Raw genomic sequence first — 18,875 nt, 5'->3', positions numbered from 1 at the left:
GGTACGAGCATTTGCAGGGATCCCGTCCAAAAAGCGCACTCTTTGTACCATTCAATGATATTCCGTTCCGTGGACTTTTCTCTACTAATGCCGTTCTGCCCTCTTATTGGTTGTTGGTGGAGTTGTAAAGAGGCGTTGCACGCAGCGCTGAGGCTTTATGTGCGCTTGTGGTGGGCTGCCATATAGGGGATGAGGGGGAGGGTCTGCCATTCATACAGCATCTGCATCATTTTTACTCTATATTCTAGGCTATACATTACATGACATAGCCTACGTGCCATAGAGGTATGGTAAACCTCTAAACAATTGAGGCCATATGAAATCAAGCAACGTGCCTCTTCTTTTCTTTAATTCAAAGAAGAAAAATCCTATGCGCGCAACTATGTACTATTAATTATACAGCTACATGTGTAATGTATTTTTTGTTACTCTAACGCAAAATAACTATACATGCCTACAGTATATGACATCTGTGGCCTAGTGTTACGTGACCTAACCAGACTGAACAAAGCGAATTATATATACACTTCCGGTGCCTAAAGAAAGGGGAGGGCCATGTGGAACATAGAAAAGTCGTAATGGCGAGTGGTTAAGGCGGGCCTCCTTCTGGCACAGCGAGAGGAGATCATAGGCCTGTGTGTTGGTTCATGCAATAAACTTTAGACTTATTCCCCCATGATTCGACACAATTCTTTAACTGTTCCACAGAAAAAGGCTTGAATTGCATAATATCTGGGAGTGCGGCCTGCAAATCGCTCGACCTTCCACGTATAGCGGAGACATTTACACTGGGCCCACGCCCTTATGCGCCTTGTTCTCTCTCTCCCTCCTTTTCTGTCACACACACACACACACACACATACATAGGTCGTGCTGGATTTCTTTTTTTTTTTTCAAATATTTTTCTGTACACGTAAACAGATAAAGTCGTTTTTTATGTAGTCAAGTTGTAGGCTATAATATTTGCATCGCAAGTTCAGAGTACGACACGTCCGACAGATTTCTGATAATTGTAGGACGAATTAAGATTTAACGCCCTTGGAGGAATCTATAATACGCGATACTATACTTGAGGGTTGTTTTAAACAAAAATGACAAATAATGTCCTTCCAGAAATCCGATAGTAAAGAGTGGATATCAGATGGTCACTTCAGGATTTTTTTTTTCTGTTTACGTGTGGGCGAGTCAAATTTAGTTTGAGACAATCTATGTAATTTATTTGATATGTCATACCTGGCGTATGAAAAATTGCTAAAATATATTCGTCTTTGGTTTACCAAGCGCCATAATAATCCTGCACACGTTTAAATTTAATTTGAATTTAACACAGTTTCGCTATGTTTGATAATAATAATAATAAATTCTATAAATATAGGCTATTAAGAACCAGAAGCATGCATAGATAAAATTATTATTAAAATAATCTGATTTTCCTCCACCTTTAGAGCACCCATGTTATAAAGGCTAGTGATGGGATTTAATTAATTTCGCCCATGACACTACTATTTAATTTTATTTAGCTTTTTAACACATACAGACACACATTGAATTAGAGTGAGCTATACATCATGTTTTGTTCAATCACCATTACCTCATTTAAAATCGTACAAAGAGCCATGAGATCCTAATTCAGTTCAATTCAGTTAAGTTGTTTTATAACTGAATATAACTAGCTTCTTTTAATGCCATAAATATGAACTTTAAATTGTATATACAATAATAAAAAGTAAGAATATCTGATTTCTCAAAGTGTTATTGTGGGTAAAGTCAGACAGCATGGGCCTGGATGCCAGTAGTATAGCTCGCACAACTACTACAGTAGAAAGGCACGCACATGACGCGCTCCTATTGGTCGAACAGGAGACCAATGAGAGCGCAGCTCCTTTCTGCTTTACTACTCTTGCTGACTGCTGCATCGGTGTTCATTCATTGGTTTTCAGCCACTGCTCTTCGGTACAAATCCAGGCGCGAAAAGTCTACTATGGGCCAGAATTAATTCATTTAGTTTCAGAATTAGAAACCGGAACACATATGCACCATGCATTTTCTTTTCCTTTTAATTTAAAAGTTAAAATACCTGCCAAGAAAGAAAAATGTGAAGGAGGACTTCGTTCGCAAAAGGTATTTCGAGGCAGTTCGCATGAATGTGTTGTATATTAAGCATTTTCTGATTCTGAAAACGTAACATAAGTTGTTAATTACAGGTCTTATTTTATGGTTTTAGATACCCAGTCCTTTTGTCTAGGACTCATGTGGGGATTCTCCTCCCCTCATTCGTTGGTCAGATCGGAAGCTAATTTTCCTACCATAATTTCCCCCCCTTTTGCACCGTCCATTTTCTATAACGTTAGTCAACTTTTATATAAACTGTGCAAATTAATAAGTACTTTATAGAATCACTAAGCCTAAACGTACAGCATGTTTGTGAGGTTGCTTTAAAATGTATGTTATTGGAAAGGAATGCGACCCGTTGCTCCACCCGTCAGGGGGACGTTTTCTATAGGGACACGTTGTGTATGTAATGTTATGCTAGTATGCGGATTGAGGGTGGCATATGTCTGTTTGACGAAAAATATCTGCGGGCTTTCCTTAAAAGCACCAGGATAATTTGCCGTTTAATAGAATTAGGGACCCAAACGATAGCATAAATACGTTTTAAGCATAGCCTATACATTATATACAAACAAAAGGCTAACAAAAGCATAAACTGCTGCCTTATATCGTCGAAGAACGCTGCAATTAAACATTATGTAAGTTAGAAATTAGTTTTTTTGTACCGTTTCAGATCTTATTTACTTTTTTTTGCCTGTTTTCAGGCTATACTCCCTGTTGAGCGAATGTATGGAACATTCTTTGCGGTTTTCGCCATGTTTACGCGAATACATTTCTTTGAGAAACTTTCATGCAAGTTTCGTACATAGCAAGCACATTTGTTTCGGGTAAACGTTGTTTTTTAACAAGTAATTTATTGAAAAACATACTTCTTCTTTCATACTGATTTTGTTTTAAGGATACATTTTTTTGAAAGTGTAGTCATGTGTATGTTCTTGGCTGTATTAACCAAGGTGCATTTATACAGAAAATGGCGGTACCGATTCACACCTTCCAATTTAATTTAATTTTATTCCCCTCTAAACTGCTTCCTGTGTTCACGTCAAAGAACTCAGAGTTCATATATTAATTGCTTTAACAAGCGTTACAATTACATACTCCAAACTTCTTTAGGTTACTATCATCCTAAGGAATGTTTGGAGTGTTTAGTCATTTACGTTAGTTGTTTAAACTGAAGGTTATGTTCATCTAGTTATTCATTCACTTTATATTAAGATATTTTGAATAATGTTTATTTTTATACTTTGAAAGGACAAATTTAAAATTGAAAGTTATGTAATTGAACATTTGTATTATTATTATTGTGCTTTTACCCCATGTAAAAGTGGTGTTAAGCCTAGTGGATAAAACACACGTCTGTGGTGTGGGAGACCCGGGTTCGAATCCACTGTGAGACACCAATGTGTCCCTGAGCAAGACACTTAACCCCCTAGTTGCTCCAGAGGCGTGCGACCTCTGACATATATAGCAATTGTAAGTTGCTTTGGATAAAAGCGTCCGCTAAATGAATAAATGTAAATGTAAAAAAAAATGTAAATGTAAAGTTGGAAGTTTTACATATTTCCTTTGATATTTTATTTTGAGATATTGTTTTTTTGATAAAGAATATGAAATAATGGTGATCCATAAAAAAAAGCAAATAAACAAAACAAAAAGCTAAATAAACCTCGGCCTACACAAGTTATTTGTAGGCTATGGCCCATGTAAGTCTAGTCTCGGAGAATTTTATTGTTAAACAACATAAGTTTATTTTCCTTTATCTTTTATGAGCTTAAGATTTCAAAATTAAGATTTACTTATATTTGTCTCAAATAATTTTAAGAGAACAGTTAGCATGACCTAAGCAATGAGTTGGGCCTGACCTTTGACTGTGGGGCCTCAAAAATCAGAGGCCTGCAACCATGTAAGCTAATGAACAGCTGATAGGAAATTATAAGTGGTATTTTGTAAATGTTTAATAACATGCTTGGTTACAGGCTTGTTTTAGTGTGTAATGTCTGAAGATCTTAACAGACCTGTAAAACATGTCTAATGCTTTACTCATTGTCTCAAGCAGAACAAAACTAGATAGGCCTTAGGTGTCAAACACTTAAATAAATATAAAGTGTTTCATATAGCCTGCAAAGGCATTAAGGGTTAAGAATGCCCTCCATCCCTGGAAATAATTTTTATAGCACAATATTTAAAATAAATTTTACCTTATACAATCAGTAATATTTTGAGTGGTTAATTTAAATCCATAATTCATAGCTTTCTAGTTCATTCAGAAATGGATACCGTTTTTTTTTCTGTCTTAATGGGTGTAGTTGCCATTGAAGACATGGGAGGTCATATAGTGTGCTCTAATTCCCTGACGTTCATTTGAATTGAGTGGTATGGTATGGTATTGTATTCACTGTTTTTTTTCCCCATGTGTGCCTTGATAGGATATGTTTAAAGGTGGCCAGGTTGATGATGTGCATTGAAGAAAATCCAAATTCAAGGAGATTCTACAGAGACTTTTGGGTCATTTGAATAATTCAATTATTTGTAATTTTGAACTATTTTTATTGCTGAAATGGTCTGGAAATGTACAAACAAATATGAGTAAAACAAGAAAAATATTGTATGATATTGTACACAAGTAGTGGGACTTAAATATTTAGCTTATTCTGTGTGCAAGTTGACTTATGTGAGAGGATGGCATAACGTTTTGTGATATCCATTTTCACTACATTTCGGTTTGTTAAAGTTTAATATGTAGATTGCCTTTTTGATGATTTTGAAGTCAAGAATTTTAAAAAGCAAACAATTGCAGAGAAATACACAATTTTAATCTGATATTGAAGTATTAATTCAATACATTACAGCACAATGAAAGAATAAAGTCTCCCATGCTCATATTAATAATGTCTAATAAGAAACGATTGTGATATGGTCAAGATTTTTATTCGTCACATACAAAATGATATATAGCATATATAACCAGCAGTGACATTTCCTTGATCAAGGAGCTTTATTTGTCATTATGAAAATATACTGACAGCTGATGCATTCTGTTGATTGTGCATAAAAGATGACCTCAGTACAAGACGTAACACAATTATTAGAGTTCATTGACTTGTAAAAGAGGCAGTTAGCAATTTAGAACTTTTAAGTCCACCAAAGTCTGTTTTATAGTCTTTGTAGCCTGGTTTGCACATTTTTATGTTTATTCAAAGGTATTTTTAATAACATTTTAGGACTGTTGGCCTCATATCACTTCCTTGCCAATTCAGGGAGTGAAATCTTAACGATAGCCTTGTCTCAGAACTTCCTCACTCTTCCACTCTACTGATCTGAAATGCCTGGATAGGTGAAAACAATATGGCCGACAGTCTAATGTAGCCAAGCTCTCCAAACTGCACTAATGGAGTACCTTGTGTGCTTGTCTGGTAGTTTAAGATGGATGATTTCCAACACACTTACATATTCACAAATGGAAGCAGTTTAAAAAACCTTTATATGACTACTTTACTTTTTGTCTGCAGTGAAATATTGTGGTTATTTATTATGATGATGTTCCAAGCTATTTTACAGAAAGGCAAAAACATTTACTTTCATTTTGATGAAATTGTTACTATCAACCATTGTATTGTACAAATTATTTCTGTATGATTTGTATTTGATCTTCATAGAAGGTTCAAATAAAGATTTTTGTTTGTTCACATTTTATTGTAACAATCTGATAATGCAAAGTATCAAATGTTCTTCTTTTCACCTGTTACTATTATAAATAATTATGACCAAATTATTGCATTTCAGATATTGGAATGTGTTTTAGGTTTAAAACCCATCTCAAAAACAGTTGTGACCAGTTTTTTCACAGAGATTCATTATTATTACTTGCTAAAAACTAATTTCTTAGCAATGAATTAGATTTGTTTTTATGTACATTTTGTCTATGGTTTTTAAATTCAAAATGTTAAAGCAAGTTGACAATTACTGTATTGTACATAACTACTGAAAAAAAATTATGCTTTCATTCCAAGCTTTAAAAAAAAAAACATAAGACTAAGTAGCACATCAAAGCATGTCTTTTCAGAATAAAAAGCACAGTTATTTTGAGGTCTTTATTTCTTGAAAAAGACACAAAGCAACACAAATTACTCCTGAAAATAAAGGTATTTGTCACAGATAAATGGAGGCAATCTCAGCCTGCTTTCTCAAGTACATGATGCTCTGCCTCATGGATGTACAGTAACTCACACACACACACTCACTCACTCTCAGTACTGCATTCATACCTGCTAAAAGATGCCCAGTATATAGAAAAACTCATATCACACCATAGGAACGCACTACCAAAAAAAAAAAAACACATAAAATTTGCATTTATGATCTCCGCAAACCTTAAACTTACATAAAGGGGAAGTCTACAAATTAATACATTAAACAAATCTTTCTCTAATACAGTGAGTTTTTCCATGTACTTCATGTGTTTATAAATGTATATGCAAACAGGCAAAAGAAGTCTTGAGGATCTTCTTAGTATCGTCCTGCAAAACACATAAGTTTTATTAGAATGAGTCAACAGTTAAAGTTTCCATCACACGGTATACCATGATTTAGTGGGCTAACGGGTGAATAATGGGATTTCATAAGTAATGCACTCTAGAAGCTGTGACTTATCAAGCAGGCAGGCATGCATGCATTTGGGCATATGTGGAAAATTTAGATTGCTCAATGCTCAAGGCTTTTAAATCCACTCACTTGGGCTGTATGAACGAGATCTTGAGGGAGACCTGTACCGGCTGTAATAAGGTGACGGAGAGCGCCTCCTGCTGGAAAAGAGAATAAGGGCTCAGAATTCACAAGCACATCACACAAACAGTAGAAATGTTTGACACACTGCAGTATATATTCAGTGTTACCTGTATCTGTAATCATACTCATCATAACGGTCGTATCTGTCATAGCCACGATCGTAATTCCAGTCTCGTCTACGGCCACCGCTGCTGCTGCTGCTGCTCCCACCTCCGTTACTAAAAGAGTCACATCTGAAGTGTTATTACAAACCACCCATACTAGCTTATTCAGCATATTTGTCAGTGAGAGATTTTTGGCCGGCAAAATACTCACTGTGTGGGCTGACCCATGTAGATGCCTGGTGTGGGTGTGTGTGGACGTTTGGTGATGGAATAATCCACCCTGATGCGCCTTCCATCCAGCTCCATGCCATTAGCCCGCTCCATCGCCTATAGTGAGAGATAAATGGTATTTTTAGACCGAATATACAATCAGAGCATGTTATAACATTAGAGTGCTCAAAGAAGGTCTGAAAAACAGGAATAAAAATGTCTTAATGTTTAAGGATTAAAGCGACAGTTAAAATGGAAATTCTGTCATTATTTAATTGTCCGTGTGTCATTCCAAACCTATGTATTCTTGTTCTATGGACCACAAAAGATGTTTTGAGAAACCTGGTTTTTACTAACACTAGCAAAAATTAATAAATGCTTTAAAAATATACTGCCAATTGATAGTTTTAATTAGCTGATGTACTGACTGATGTTAACATATGAGAATGATTGTATCATTCAGACCAATGTGCGAACATATAGGAAAGAATCATTTAAAAAGAAACAGTCACAAAGTGGACCTTACTACTGCATTCAAGCTAGTTTTACTTAACATGAGTGCAATACGTAGCCAATTAAATATAAACTGTCATTTTCATGACCATTCAGGCCTGTAAATCACAAATGGCCTGATATTTCCAGATTTATCTAAACAAGACTGTGTTCACTAGATTACAAGGGGTAATCTGCATTTGTACTTAAGATGGCATTAAGTGAATCACTAAACTGCTTAGACCGTGAACTTGCACTGGCAGGTCATTTCTATTTGGGGATGTACCTCTTTAGCATCATCAATGTGCTCATAGTAAATGAAGGCAAAACCACGAGAGCGTCCTGTTCGCTGGTCGTAGACAACATTGACACCAGCTAAAGGGCCGTAACGTGAGAAGACCTCTTTCAGGTCTCGCTCTGTTGTGTACAGACTGAGACCAAACACACCCAGACACGTGTTTGGGTCTGGATTGGCCTGAAAGAGGAACAGAGGTGTCAGCACTAGAACACAGGACAAAAGATATAAAAACACCAAGAACTGAACAACGACCAAATAATACACAAACTGTGTGATTAAAATTCAACGGCTGTAACAGCATTCAACAGCAATGAACTACACAGAAAAATTTTACACAAATATTACGGATCATACTGAAATATAAACTTCAAATTTACATAATGGACCCTTTTTACAAGACTGTGATGACGCGTTGAACAGTCTTGAGCATCGTGAATTCTCAAAAGTTTTTCTTTGTATGTTTTTTTTATGTACATTTAACACACTATTCTTTGTATTATATCACCTTTGCATCATAAACCTTTGCATCACCTTTGGATAAAAGCGTCTGCTAAATGAATAAATGTAAATGTAATGTAATGCATCAAATTACAAAAAAAAAAAAAAAAACAGTTACTGCTAACGTGAGGGTGTTTTGTCTATGGGAGGAACGATAAATTTAACACTGTTCTCTCTTCTGACTGCCATTATCGCTCAATTTTTTCCCTTTTATTGAAAGTCACGGAAACACTATTGTAGAGCTTTTCTTTTGCTATCTGAGCAAATTGGAATGCTAAAAATATATTTGTGGTACTCTCCCATTCACCCATTCTTCAAGTTAACCCAACTATGATGATTTTCCACTGGCGTGAAACCCAGAAATGTTAAAAGGGTCCATCGGATCTTTGATGAAACGTTCACTTATATTTGGGGGGGGGAGCAGACACATTGTAATTTATTTCTTTATCTCCTGTTGTGAACCTTCAAATCTTATACCATAGAAAATATTCACATGCAATGACATTAAATAACAACTGGACGTGATGGAAAGCAGCTCAACATTTCTTTCGTATGTAATAACCAGTCTAGGTTCCTCAGTGTTCATTGTCACACCATTCCAAAAGATGCATGTACCGTTTTCTAGGAAATACTTCATTGCTTTCTCTGGTAGAGCGGCAAATCAACATTGCTAGCTAATTCTCAGAAATTTCTTTGGGTAACTGTGTGACAGTATTTAATAACCCCGTAAAAGAGATTTTGATGCAAAAACAAACATTACAGCTTTCCGTCCAACCAAAACATTTCTAAGGGCATCACAGTATGAATATGGTCATTGCATGAGCCGTCTGAAGGGCTTCAGTCACTGCAGGAAGACAAAGCCATTCTTTAAAAAGCAAGAGTCACCACATGGACCTCTTAACCCCTTTAAAAGGCAACATTGAGACTTGTTTGGTCTAGTGGTTAATGTTAAAAGGTTAAGAAAGGTCCACATACCCTGGCATCACCATGACTGTGCGAGTCTTTTTTGGAGTCATGGCTGTATGAGCTCTGTTGATGTAATAAGAAGGAATAAAAGGGGTTATTAAAGACAGTCATGCTCGTCCCCGGGAGGCTGTGATGGGGGTTTGCATGCATTTTATACAAAACAGAAACAAACCTTTAAGACTAGCAATTAAAACATCACTTAAAAAAAAAAGTTCTTGATCTATAGCAAAGTGTGTTGCGTATTTTTTTTTTTTTTTTTAAATCAGAAAAACTGGCCTACGCTTTCAGAAAAAAAATATATACAAAGCTGTCACTGGTCAGCGGTCTAGGGCTGTACCCTAGAAAAATACATCTTTTTATTTACCCTGAATGGTATATTTTGAAAAGGTACCACCCCAGTGACAGTTTGGAACACTTTTTTTCTGAATGTAGAAAAATGTAGATATGTAAATGTAAACATGGTACCACATAAGTATGACAAAGCTTGTTTCCAACTTTTTTTTTTTTTGTAAAAAAAAGTAACGAAGAATCTACAAATATTAAATTAATAAAACAAATTTTTTTTAGACTGCAGAAACTTAAAGAAAATTTAATTGTACCCCCAAAATTATCGTTTTTTCCCCACAGCATTTTAACTAAAAGTTTTATTTTAATACATTAATAATAATTTATTAATTTCAATACTGAAGTCATTCTGGAAGTTCGCTAGGGCCCCCAGCCACTTGGCTATGAACAACTGCTGTATGCTGCCATTTATTAAAATAAAATGCATTTATAAAAAAAAAAAAAAAAAAAAAATATTAAATGGATTTGCAATGATATGAGGTAAATAAACAATGACAATAAAATTTTTGAGTGAACTGTACTTTCAACAGCAAAGCAGTAGTTTTGGTCTCTCTGAACGTTGACCCCTATCCCATGATACTCACCCTGCTGCCGGCGAGTCTACGGCGGTTAGACATGGGTGATGTGCTCTGGCCCCGTCTGCGTCGGGAGTCAGGGCTGTAGGAGCGAGAACGGGACTTTTTCCGGTGGGAGTGAGACCGAGAGCGGCTGTACCGCCGATTTGAATGGCGACGAGAGTGAGACCTGGAAAGGACCGAAAACAGACAGTAAGAAATGTGAAAGCAAGTTCATTTCAATTCATCTATCGAGAAATGACCTTCAGCTAATGTTTGAACTGACCTGGACTTGGAGCGGGATCGCGATCTGGATTCAGAACTTTTGGGTGCTCGGGAAGGGCTGGGAGAGCCAGACCTGCTTTCAATCTTGGGCTGGGCAGGACTGCCCCGCTCCGATTTGGAAGGAGAGCGGGATTCCTAACGTCACAGCAATGTGTTACAACATTAACAAGACGAACATTTACAATGCAAGCAAACTTACACACTGATACCACATTCCAAACATTCACTTTATTACAGCTGTGGAGGAAAGTGTTAGAATGACTTAAATTACACCATGAATAAAAAAAAATACAAATGTAGTAACATTATAGATACATTTTAAAATGCTACAAAGTCATCAAAGGACCTTGTGATGCTTGTTCTTTAGCCGAATCACCATAGTAAAGCTACAAACATGCAAATGATCATCAAGATGAGATTAGAAAGACACTTGGAACACAAATTCTGCATTTACTTAACCTACGGACTCATTCATTCTTCGGTTTTCAGTATACGCTATTCCTCTCTCTCAGGCATTTTATTCTTCGGTCTTCGTTTGTTCAGTTTTCATTTTTCTCTCCTTTTCATTTCTTCACCCCAATCTGAAAACTCTTTTCTTTTTTTCTGCTTTAGACACATTACGCGAGCGTGCTGCTATCTGACCGATCTTCCGTTCTTTTCTCCCCTTCCCACTTAACCGTCTGCTCTGTAAACTTTTTTTCTCTGTAAAAGCCTTCTTTTATCTTGAACATTCTTCCACATTCTTGGCCTTAACTCTTCAAATCCTTCACGACCAATAACCTTAATGAAAAAAGAACATTCAGAGCGATTAAGGTCAAGGGAAATTTAGGGTAAAAATGTAGTGAACTATTCAAATTCCACCAACGTTACTCCTTTTGAAATACAGGTGTTTTTTGGCTACATAATCATATGGTGTAAGAGAGAGAGGGGTAAGGAAAGATCAGAAATGTTGGAAAGAGAAACCAAAAGTACTCAGGCTGCTATTGTGTGAATGCAGGCTCGTGTTTTAACATTAAAACACGTGTTAAGTCATTTTCTAATCAATATCTGCTTCAACAACTGCAAGAAAAAAAAAACGTTAACGTTATATAAAAATTCATGCATCTGAAAATCCTTACTATATCCAACCCAGAAACGTTATTACATTTATTTGACATTCAACATCGTAATGGACTCATATAAACATTTAAAGTGACTTAATGTTGAATGTCTAACGAATTATTAACCCTTTGCATCAGCTTGTCTATCTGCTCAGTTAAATTGTAAATAAACAAAAGAAAGGAAAAGGCGGTTAACGTTAGTTGTTCACTAATCGAGCACTACCGCAAAGAGAAAGAAAGAATATCTGAGGTAAACGGACGAACGGTTTACACCGAAATAATGCTTACCCTCCCCTCGATTTGTGGCTCCTCGACATCACTCATTTTAAAGTATTAATGATTGAAAAAAAAAACGTTTAAATAAAAATGTCCTTCCTCGACGACTTCCGCTCTTAATGTAACAGCAGAAAATGGCTGACCAGCTTCAGCGCGCGGTGAACTATGGGAGGCGGGCGGCTCAACAAATACGTCACATCCTCATCACGTGTGGAGATAGATAGATAGATAGATAGATAGATAGATAGATAGATAGATAGATAGATAGATAGATAGATAGATAGATAGATATTTATTTTAATTTTAGTTAAATTATGTCTGAATTTATTATGTCTGTATAGGTGTTTTATTAAGTTTTAGTTTTATTTAATTTGAGTTATTTTAATACTTCAACAAACTAAATGGAAATAATATATATATATATATATATATATATATATATATATATATATATATATATATATATATATATATATATATATATATAACTGATAAATGTGTATGTGTATGTGGTTGTATACACATATAAAATTAAATTTAAATTTAATTTAAATTTATGCATTTAGCAGATGCTTGAACAGTTTTGACATTTTGTTGCTTGCTTTTGTCATTTTTCTTTATTTTTAAAATGTATATATAGATAGTAGTTATAAAGTTTTAGCACTAGTTTTGGATCTGTTTTCAGCTGTTTTAATACTACAACTGACAAATTGCTTCGGTTGTCCTGATTTGTAAGTCGCTTTAGATAAAAGCGTCTGATAAATTACTAAATAAATAAAAAGAATATAGATTATATGATTATTAATTATATATTATAAATCAAAATATCCAAAATAAAAGTGTATTGATAGAAGGATATACACAGATCATAGAATGATAGATAAAGGTTTTGTGTTTAAATATACACTAGCAAATTATGTTTATAAATGATAGATTATAAAGGAATAAAGTTCACTGTGCTCAACTTCAGTCTAGGGTGCACAGATCAATCAGTCTCACCATATTCTATTCAGGGATCTGGTCGAGAAACTTTAAGAAGTTCTTTAAGAACTCTTGTAGGAAACATCCATGTATGATTCACTGAAGAAGGCTAACTGCCGAAACGTTTGATTGTTCTCTGCTGCAAAATTATAATAAATCATAAAGTGATTAAGAAGATTAAGCGAGTGTGGATCCCTGACTGAAATATAAATTATAGATTATAAATCAACATGATAGATAAATAGATAGATAGATGGACAGATAGATTGAAACAGAGTGTGTATTAATGTACACTAGCAAATTATAAGATTATAATTTATAGATTAAAAGCAACATATCCGGAAAAAAACAAAACAAAAAAAACACTTTATTGACATGTTACTGGCAGCATTGCATTATTTGAAGCACTTGGAAGAAAGCGTTCTTATTTAAAAGAGCTTTTTAATTAAGCAATTAAAAAACAACATTTCAGCACATACACTGACACATCTGAAGTCTGGCACATGTTTTATTGTATGGACTGAGTTGTGTTGTATGGTAGAGTTCCTCCTGAAAGCTTAATGCTGCGTTGAGTTTTGCTTTGATTCAGCTCTATGTACTAACAGCAACTGAGGTATATCCCCACCCCTTAAACAAATCAACCTGCTAAAGAGACATCAATCAACTATTGACTGAGATAATTCTTTGGATCAGCTCCTTTCCTCCACAGTTCAATAGCTAATGTATAGCAACCCATAAAGTCTTAACAATTAAAAGGTGCTACGTGTAAACCTTCGCTCTGGAATCCATCTACGTGCACTACACAACGTTAGCTAGCTGTGGAGACAGTGCGTACATGGTGTCTTTTAAAGATACTTGATGAAACACATCCGTATATCAAAAAAAAAAAGTGTTGTTAGAAAACACATCCTATCACTCTCTCGTATCTTATATTCCATATTGCACATAAGTTATAAAATATACTTGTGATCCATGAATATAAGACAAAACAATCAAGCAGAAGCTCATGTGCACAACATAAATGTCTAAAAGCTGTTTTAGTCTAAAAAGAAAAATTGTGTGTGTGTGTGTATATATATATATATTTATATATAGTGGGGCTCGAAAGTTTGGGCACCCCTTGCAGAATCTGTGAAAATGCCATCAGTCATTTTCAAAAAATAAGAGAGATCACACTAAATGCATGTTATTTTTTATTTAGTACTGTCCTGAGTAAGATATTGTACATAAAAGATATTAACATTTAGTCCACAAGACAGAAAAATTGCTGAAATTATTAAAATAACCCCACTCAAAAGTTTGGGAACCCTTGGTTCTTAGTACTGTGTTCTGTCACCTGATGATCCTCGGCTGTCTTTCTGTTTTGTGATGGTTGTGCATGAGTCCCTTGTTTGTTCTGAACAGTTAAACTGAGCAGCGTTATTCAGAAAAATCTTTAAGGTCCTGCAGATTCTTCAGTTTTCCAGCATCTTTGCATATATGAACCCTTTCCAGCAGTGACTTTATGATTTTGAGATGCACCTTATCACACTGAGGACATTTGAGGGACTCAAACACAACTATTTAAAAAGATTCAAACATTCACTGATACTCCAGAAGGAAACAATATGCATTAAGAGCTGGGGGTGAAAACTTTTGGAATTTGAAGTTCAAGGTAAATTGTACTTAATTTGTGTACCGGGAAACATACAAGTATCTTCTGTTGCGTACGAAGGGCAGAACTAAATGGAAAAAAAAAATATTTCAACAAAATAAGACAAATTTGGCCATCTTCATCGTGTTCAAAAGTTTTCACCCCCAGCTCTTAATGCATCTTGTTTCCTTTTGAGTGGGGTTATTTTAATAATTTCAGCAATTTTTTTGTCTTTTGGACTAAATGTTAATATCTTTTATGTACAATATCTTACTCAAGTCAGAACTAAATAAAATATAACATGCATAGTAGTATGAAAATTACTCATATTTTCACAGATTCTGCAAGGGGTGCCCAAACTTTCGAGCCCCACTGTATTATATATATATATATATATATATATATATATATATATATATATATATATATATATACACACACACACACACACACGTTTATTTATTTATCTCTGAATCTCAGTCTTTGCTGTAGTGATGCAGAAGATGTCCATAGCCACAGTTTCCTATTTCAAAGAGTGCGGCTTATGTGACCTGTCAGGTGATTGTGACAGGAAGTACAGAGGGTAACTACGTCTCTCTGGCCGGTGGGCAGACCTATTTTGTTTGGTGGACCTGGAAACAGTGACTCTGGCAGCAAGGAGAGTGCTGGCACCAACAGCAGGATGGGAGATGTTCTGTATAGAGGCATTCACAGCAGCCTCCACTTTCCCCTCCAACTTCACCAAACGGTTGAGAATATCATCTAACAGCACAGCAATTGTCCTCTTCAAGTCAGCTTCAGCAGAACAAGAGATAAGGCAAGGATTAGTATTATGTTATTTCTAAACCTCTTTCTACCACACCCTCCCTGAATGCGAAGCAGGCCATTTATTCACATAAGCTTCAAAAAAAAAAAAAAAGAATAAATGTGTTTATATTTTATAAAATAATTTAAAATAATTTAGATAAAACTTTAAGGTTTCACTTATTACCATTTGTCAAATGCATAATTAACAAAAATAAAACGGTATTGCTACAGCCCTCATTATTATTTGTTAATTTTTAAAATCAAAAGTTGTATTTATTTACACTGGAATTCTAATACTTGTTCACAGGAAAAATATACAAATGTAATGTGAACTAACATTGAGCAATATATTTTTACAACATTTGTTAGTCTTTTTAATTTTAAATGTAATAATCTTTGTTAATACTGTTTAATAAAAATACAGTTGTTTACATTATCATTAAAATTTTATTTTTTAATTACTAACGTTAATAAATGGAAACAAGATCAATAAATGTTGTAAATGTTTTAATTGCTAGTTCATGTTAGTTAACACATTAACTACTGTTAACAAATAGGACCTTTTGTAAAGCATTACCAGCGAGGGAAAACATAAAATAAAATTTCAACTTGTTATTTTTGGTTAACGTAATTTACTAACTAACAACCAACGAAGTTCATTTTTAATTTCACTCATGTTAATGTTAAGTTTTACATTTACTAATAATTATTTAACATTTTTAGTAGTCTAAATTAGCATTTGTTAATGTTTTATGAACAAAAAACATTAGCTACAATAAAATTATTTTTCCTTGTTCATGACAACTGTTGTACTAACTGATGTAAATTAACTGAATCTTGTTGTACAGCGTAAACAAGTTTCTAAGCTCAGGCAACAAGTTAAAACTGCACAATTTTGTTTGGTTAAAATACGCAATAACGTTTGCTTTAGATGTCAATTTTGGTTATTTCATCACACAAAATTTTTGTTTTGACTTTTGTGAAAGTCATATGGACTATAAAACCGCATTATAAAACCGCAGACAGGTTAGGAACAATGGGAGGGGGATTAAATAATGAATAGGATAATAAATTCTTACCATATCCTGCCATGGAGATGCCATGGGGCCCTGAAGGGTTCTGGTTCTCCTCACTAAGGACTTTGACATAGCGATGGCTGAGCTCGAGGATCTGTTGGCGGAGCTCTGCGCTGCTCTGGCGCCGTGGTTGTGTGATGGTGTAGTGAAGCAGCAGCAGACACCAGGCCAGGCCGAAGACTACCAGAAACACACTCAGTCTGTGAGACATGCTCCTACGCAGCAGACAGCCCAGCATGGCAATGCTGCAGGTCTGATGGGCGACGGGGTGGGGACAGGTTTATAAGAGGGTGTCAGGTTCAGGGCTGGGAATAATTAAGTCATGAAAAAGCAGAGTGGAGGTTAAAATTAGGAATGGGGAGAAGATCCTGTAATAAGGTCACTGGTCTCATGCATTTGTTTAGCTGTTTTGACTAGGAAATTATCACCATGGAAGATGGATGGTTTGGAAGTAATTGTCAATTGCTGAATTGGCATCAGGTGCAAGATGTATCTGTAAAATACAACACACACACACACACAAAACACGCAAACATTTTTTTAGATTAATCATATTAAATAGCTGTAGTTGCAGTAAATATGCAAAGCCTAAGATTTCAGTTTGTATTCATAAATTACGTTTCCATTCATAAGTGAACAGAAGCAGTGTCATCACTATTTTTCCCTCAGTGGTTACAGTGCTACTCTCCACCCAGTCACAAATCACTCAATGAGATGGTGCTTTAGATATTAATTAATAATGCAGGAGGGAGAAATACGTCCACGTTTAATCATCACATCCCCACAGATCAGCAAAACAATATCAGCAATGTTAAAATGTAGCATTGATAATATTAGTCAAGATTAAATCAATCTTGTTACTGTTATTATCAAAGACTGAACAAAGTACAAGGGATTTACACTGTGTGCTCCACCCTGTCAAACTATTGTTTTCGGCTGTAAAGCTGTAAAAAAGTATAGTCACATGAAATTTAAGATGGGAATTATAGCATAAAACTGGGTTAAAGCTTTGAGGTCAGACATATCATGCCTTTGCTGAAAAGATCGTTATTATTAGTTAAACACTCCTTCAGTTTAACTGTTAATGTCATCATGAAGCAGCTGTAACACTGTATTGGAGAAAAGGACAGCATTAAAACAGGACCACTGATATTTGACATGCAGTATAAGCAAATATACAAAAACCCAATAGCTTTCAGCATTCTGGGTGGAATCATATCATGCTTCTACACATGATTGTTTTTATCTTTTTTCTCGGTTCTCAAGGTCTGCATACTGATATTAATTTAAGCAGCTCAACGAAATCGACTGTACGACTGAACACCTAACGTTACCTCGACCAGGCCGGGTCTGAAAGGTATTGAACAGCCTGGTGAAACTGCTACGGTAACATAGCTAACACTGAAATTACCTTAAATACTTTGGTCAAGATGACAGATTCGTAGACTCCACATTGTTGACATCTTCTAAGCACGTTTGCTATCTTAAAAAATCTGTAATATTAAAACAATATTCAAACTGCAGCATAACTTCAAAGCATGCGTCTCTAAGAAGCTAATTCTTTTGGGGGTAAGTTAACGCCTTAAAATAAATACGAGATCCACCTGGTGTATCTAAACTAAGAACTAATACAGAAAAATGTCAGTAGTATTTCCCTCTGGTAACCACACGAGCTATTGCGTACGACGTCACGACGACACGCACCGGCCACATCCGGTTGTGAACTGGTCGAATCTTTTCAACGAATCAGTTCATAAATCTCTCTAGTCTAAACGATTCTCTCACACTGGACTGAGCAATTTTTTGTACAATTAATTTCGAACGGTTCGTTTATTATGACCGGATGGACCGAAAAATAAGTAACAGCAAATGTAAAATACAAATAATACGTTCTGGAAGTATGTTTATGTAACGTTACGACTTGATTGTATGACTTGATTTGAGTGAGTCTGGCCCACGTCACTCACGCAAAAGTCCATAGGCAGCATGGGAAATGTAGTTCAGAGGTACAAACGTAGTCGAAATCTATGGTCGAAATTGATTCATTGGATTTTTACATTTAGATATTTTCAACAATTTTTTTTTTTTGTTACCTAATTTAGACAATGTAGAGAAAGCTCTGATCGATGTTGTTTGTTCCTTGCCTAGAAATACAGACGTCAAGAACAACCTTCATTATAAACAAGTTTTGCCACTCGATTACTTGTTTATATAAAGAGCCAAAACCACAAAAAAAGAGAAAAGTTTCACAGTCACTGTGGAATCGAATTTTTTTTTTTTTTTTTGTACATCCCTTTGTAGCTTTTAAGGTTTAAAATTGAACCAGAGCCACCTTGTTTCTGTACACACAGGT

General features: G+C 35.2%; 2 protein-coding genes across 10 annotated transcripts; both read right to left on the bottom strand.

Annotated features, from left to right (window-relative positions):
* Window positions 1-6,189: 6,189 nt before the first annotated feature.
* Window positions 6,190-12,200, bottom strand: LOC127935535 (transformer-2 protein homolog alpha-like). Of its 8 annotated transcripts, XM_052533489.1 has the most exons (10): window positions 12,038-12,184; window positions 11,113-11,429; window positions 10,651-10,784; window positions 10,395-10,554; window positions 9,475-9,528; window positions 7,990-8,178; window positions 7,213-7,328; window positions 7,005-7,130; window positions 6,844-6,914; window positions 6,190-6,629 (listed from the first exon to the last, which is right to left on the bottom strand). In XM_052533489.1, the coding sequence occupies exons 2-10, from the start codon at window positions 11,122-11,124 to the stop codon at window positions 6,619-6,621; spliced, it is 873 nt and encodes a 290-aa protein (XP_052389449.1). In that variant the 5' UTR covers window positions 11,125-11,429; window positions 12,038-12,184; the 3' UTR covers window positions 6,190-6,618. The 8 variants fall into 8 exon arrangements, with proteins under 8 accessions (XP_052389449.1, XP_052389444.1, XP_052389445.1 ...); XM_052533484.1 differs by lacking the exon at window positions 11,113-11,429 and having other exon boundaries at window positions 12,038-12,200; XM_052533485.1 differs by lacking the exon at window positions 11,113-11,429 and having other exon boundaries at window positions 6,844-6,911; window positions 12,038-12,200.
* Window positions 12,201-13,496: 1,296 nt separating this feature from the next.
* LOC127934855 (coiled-coil domain-containing protein 126) lies at window positions 13,497-18,223 on the bottom strand. Of its 2 annotated transcripts, XM_052532375.1 has the most exons (4): window positions 17,934-18,223; window positions 16,951-17,015; window positions 16,526-16,827; window positions 13,497-15,434 (listed from the first exon to the last, which is right to left on the bottom strand). In XM_052532375.1, the coding sequence occupies exons 3-4, from the start codon at window positions 16,758-16,760 to the stop codon at window positions 15,163-15,165; spliced, it is 507 nt and encodes a 168-aa protein (XP_052388335.1). In that variant the 5' UTR covers window positions 16,761-16,827; window positions 16,951-17,015; window positions 17,934-18,223; the 3' UTR covers window positions 13,497-15,162. The 2 variants fall into 2 exon arrangements, with proteins under 2 accessions (XP_052388335.1, XP_052388336.1); XM_052532376.1 differs by having other exon boundaries at window positions 16,526-17,015.
* Window positions 18,224-18,875: the final 652 nt, after the last annotated feature.

This window comes from Carassius gibelio, chromosome A19, assembly GCF_023724105.1.
Source record: "Carassius gibelio isolate Cgi1373 ecotype wild population from Czech Republic chromosome A19, carGib1.2-hapl.c, whole genome shotgun sequence".
Lineage (NCBI taxonomy): Eukaryota > Metazoa > Chordata > Actinopteri > Cypriniformes > Cyprinidae > Carassius > Carassius gibelio.
Note: the sequence above shows the minus strand (reverse complement) of the source record. Positions and strands in the feature narration are given on the sequence as shown.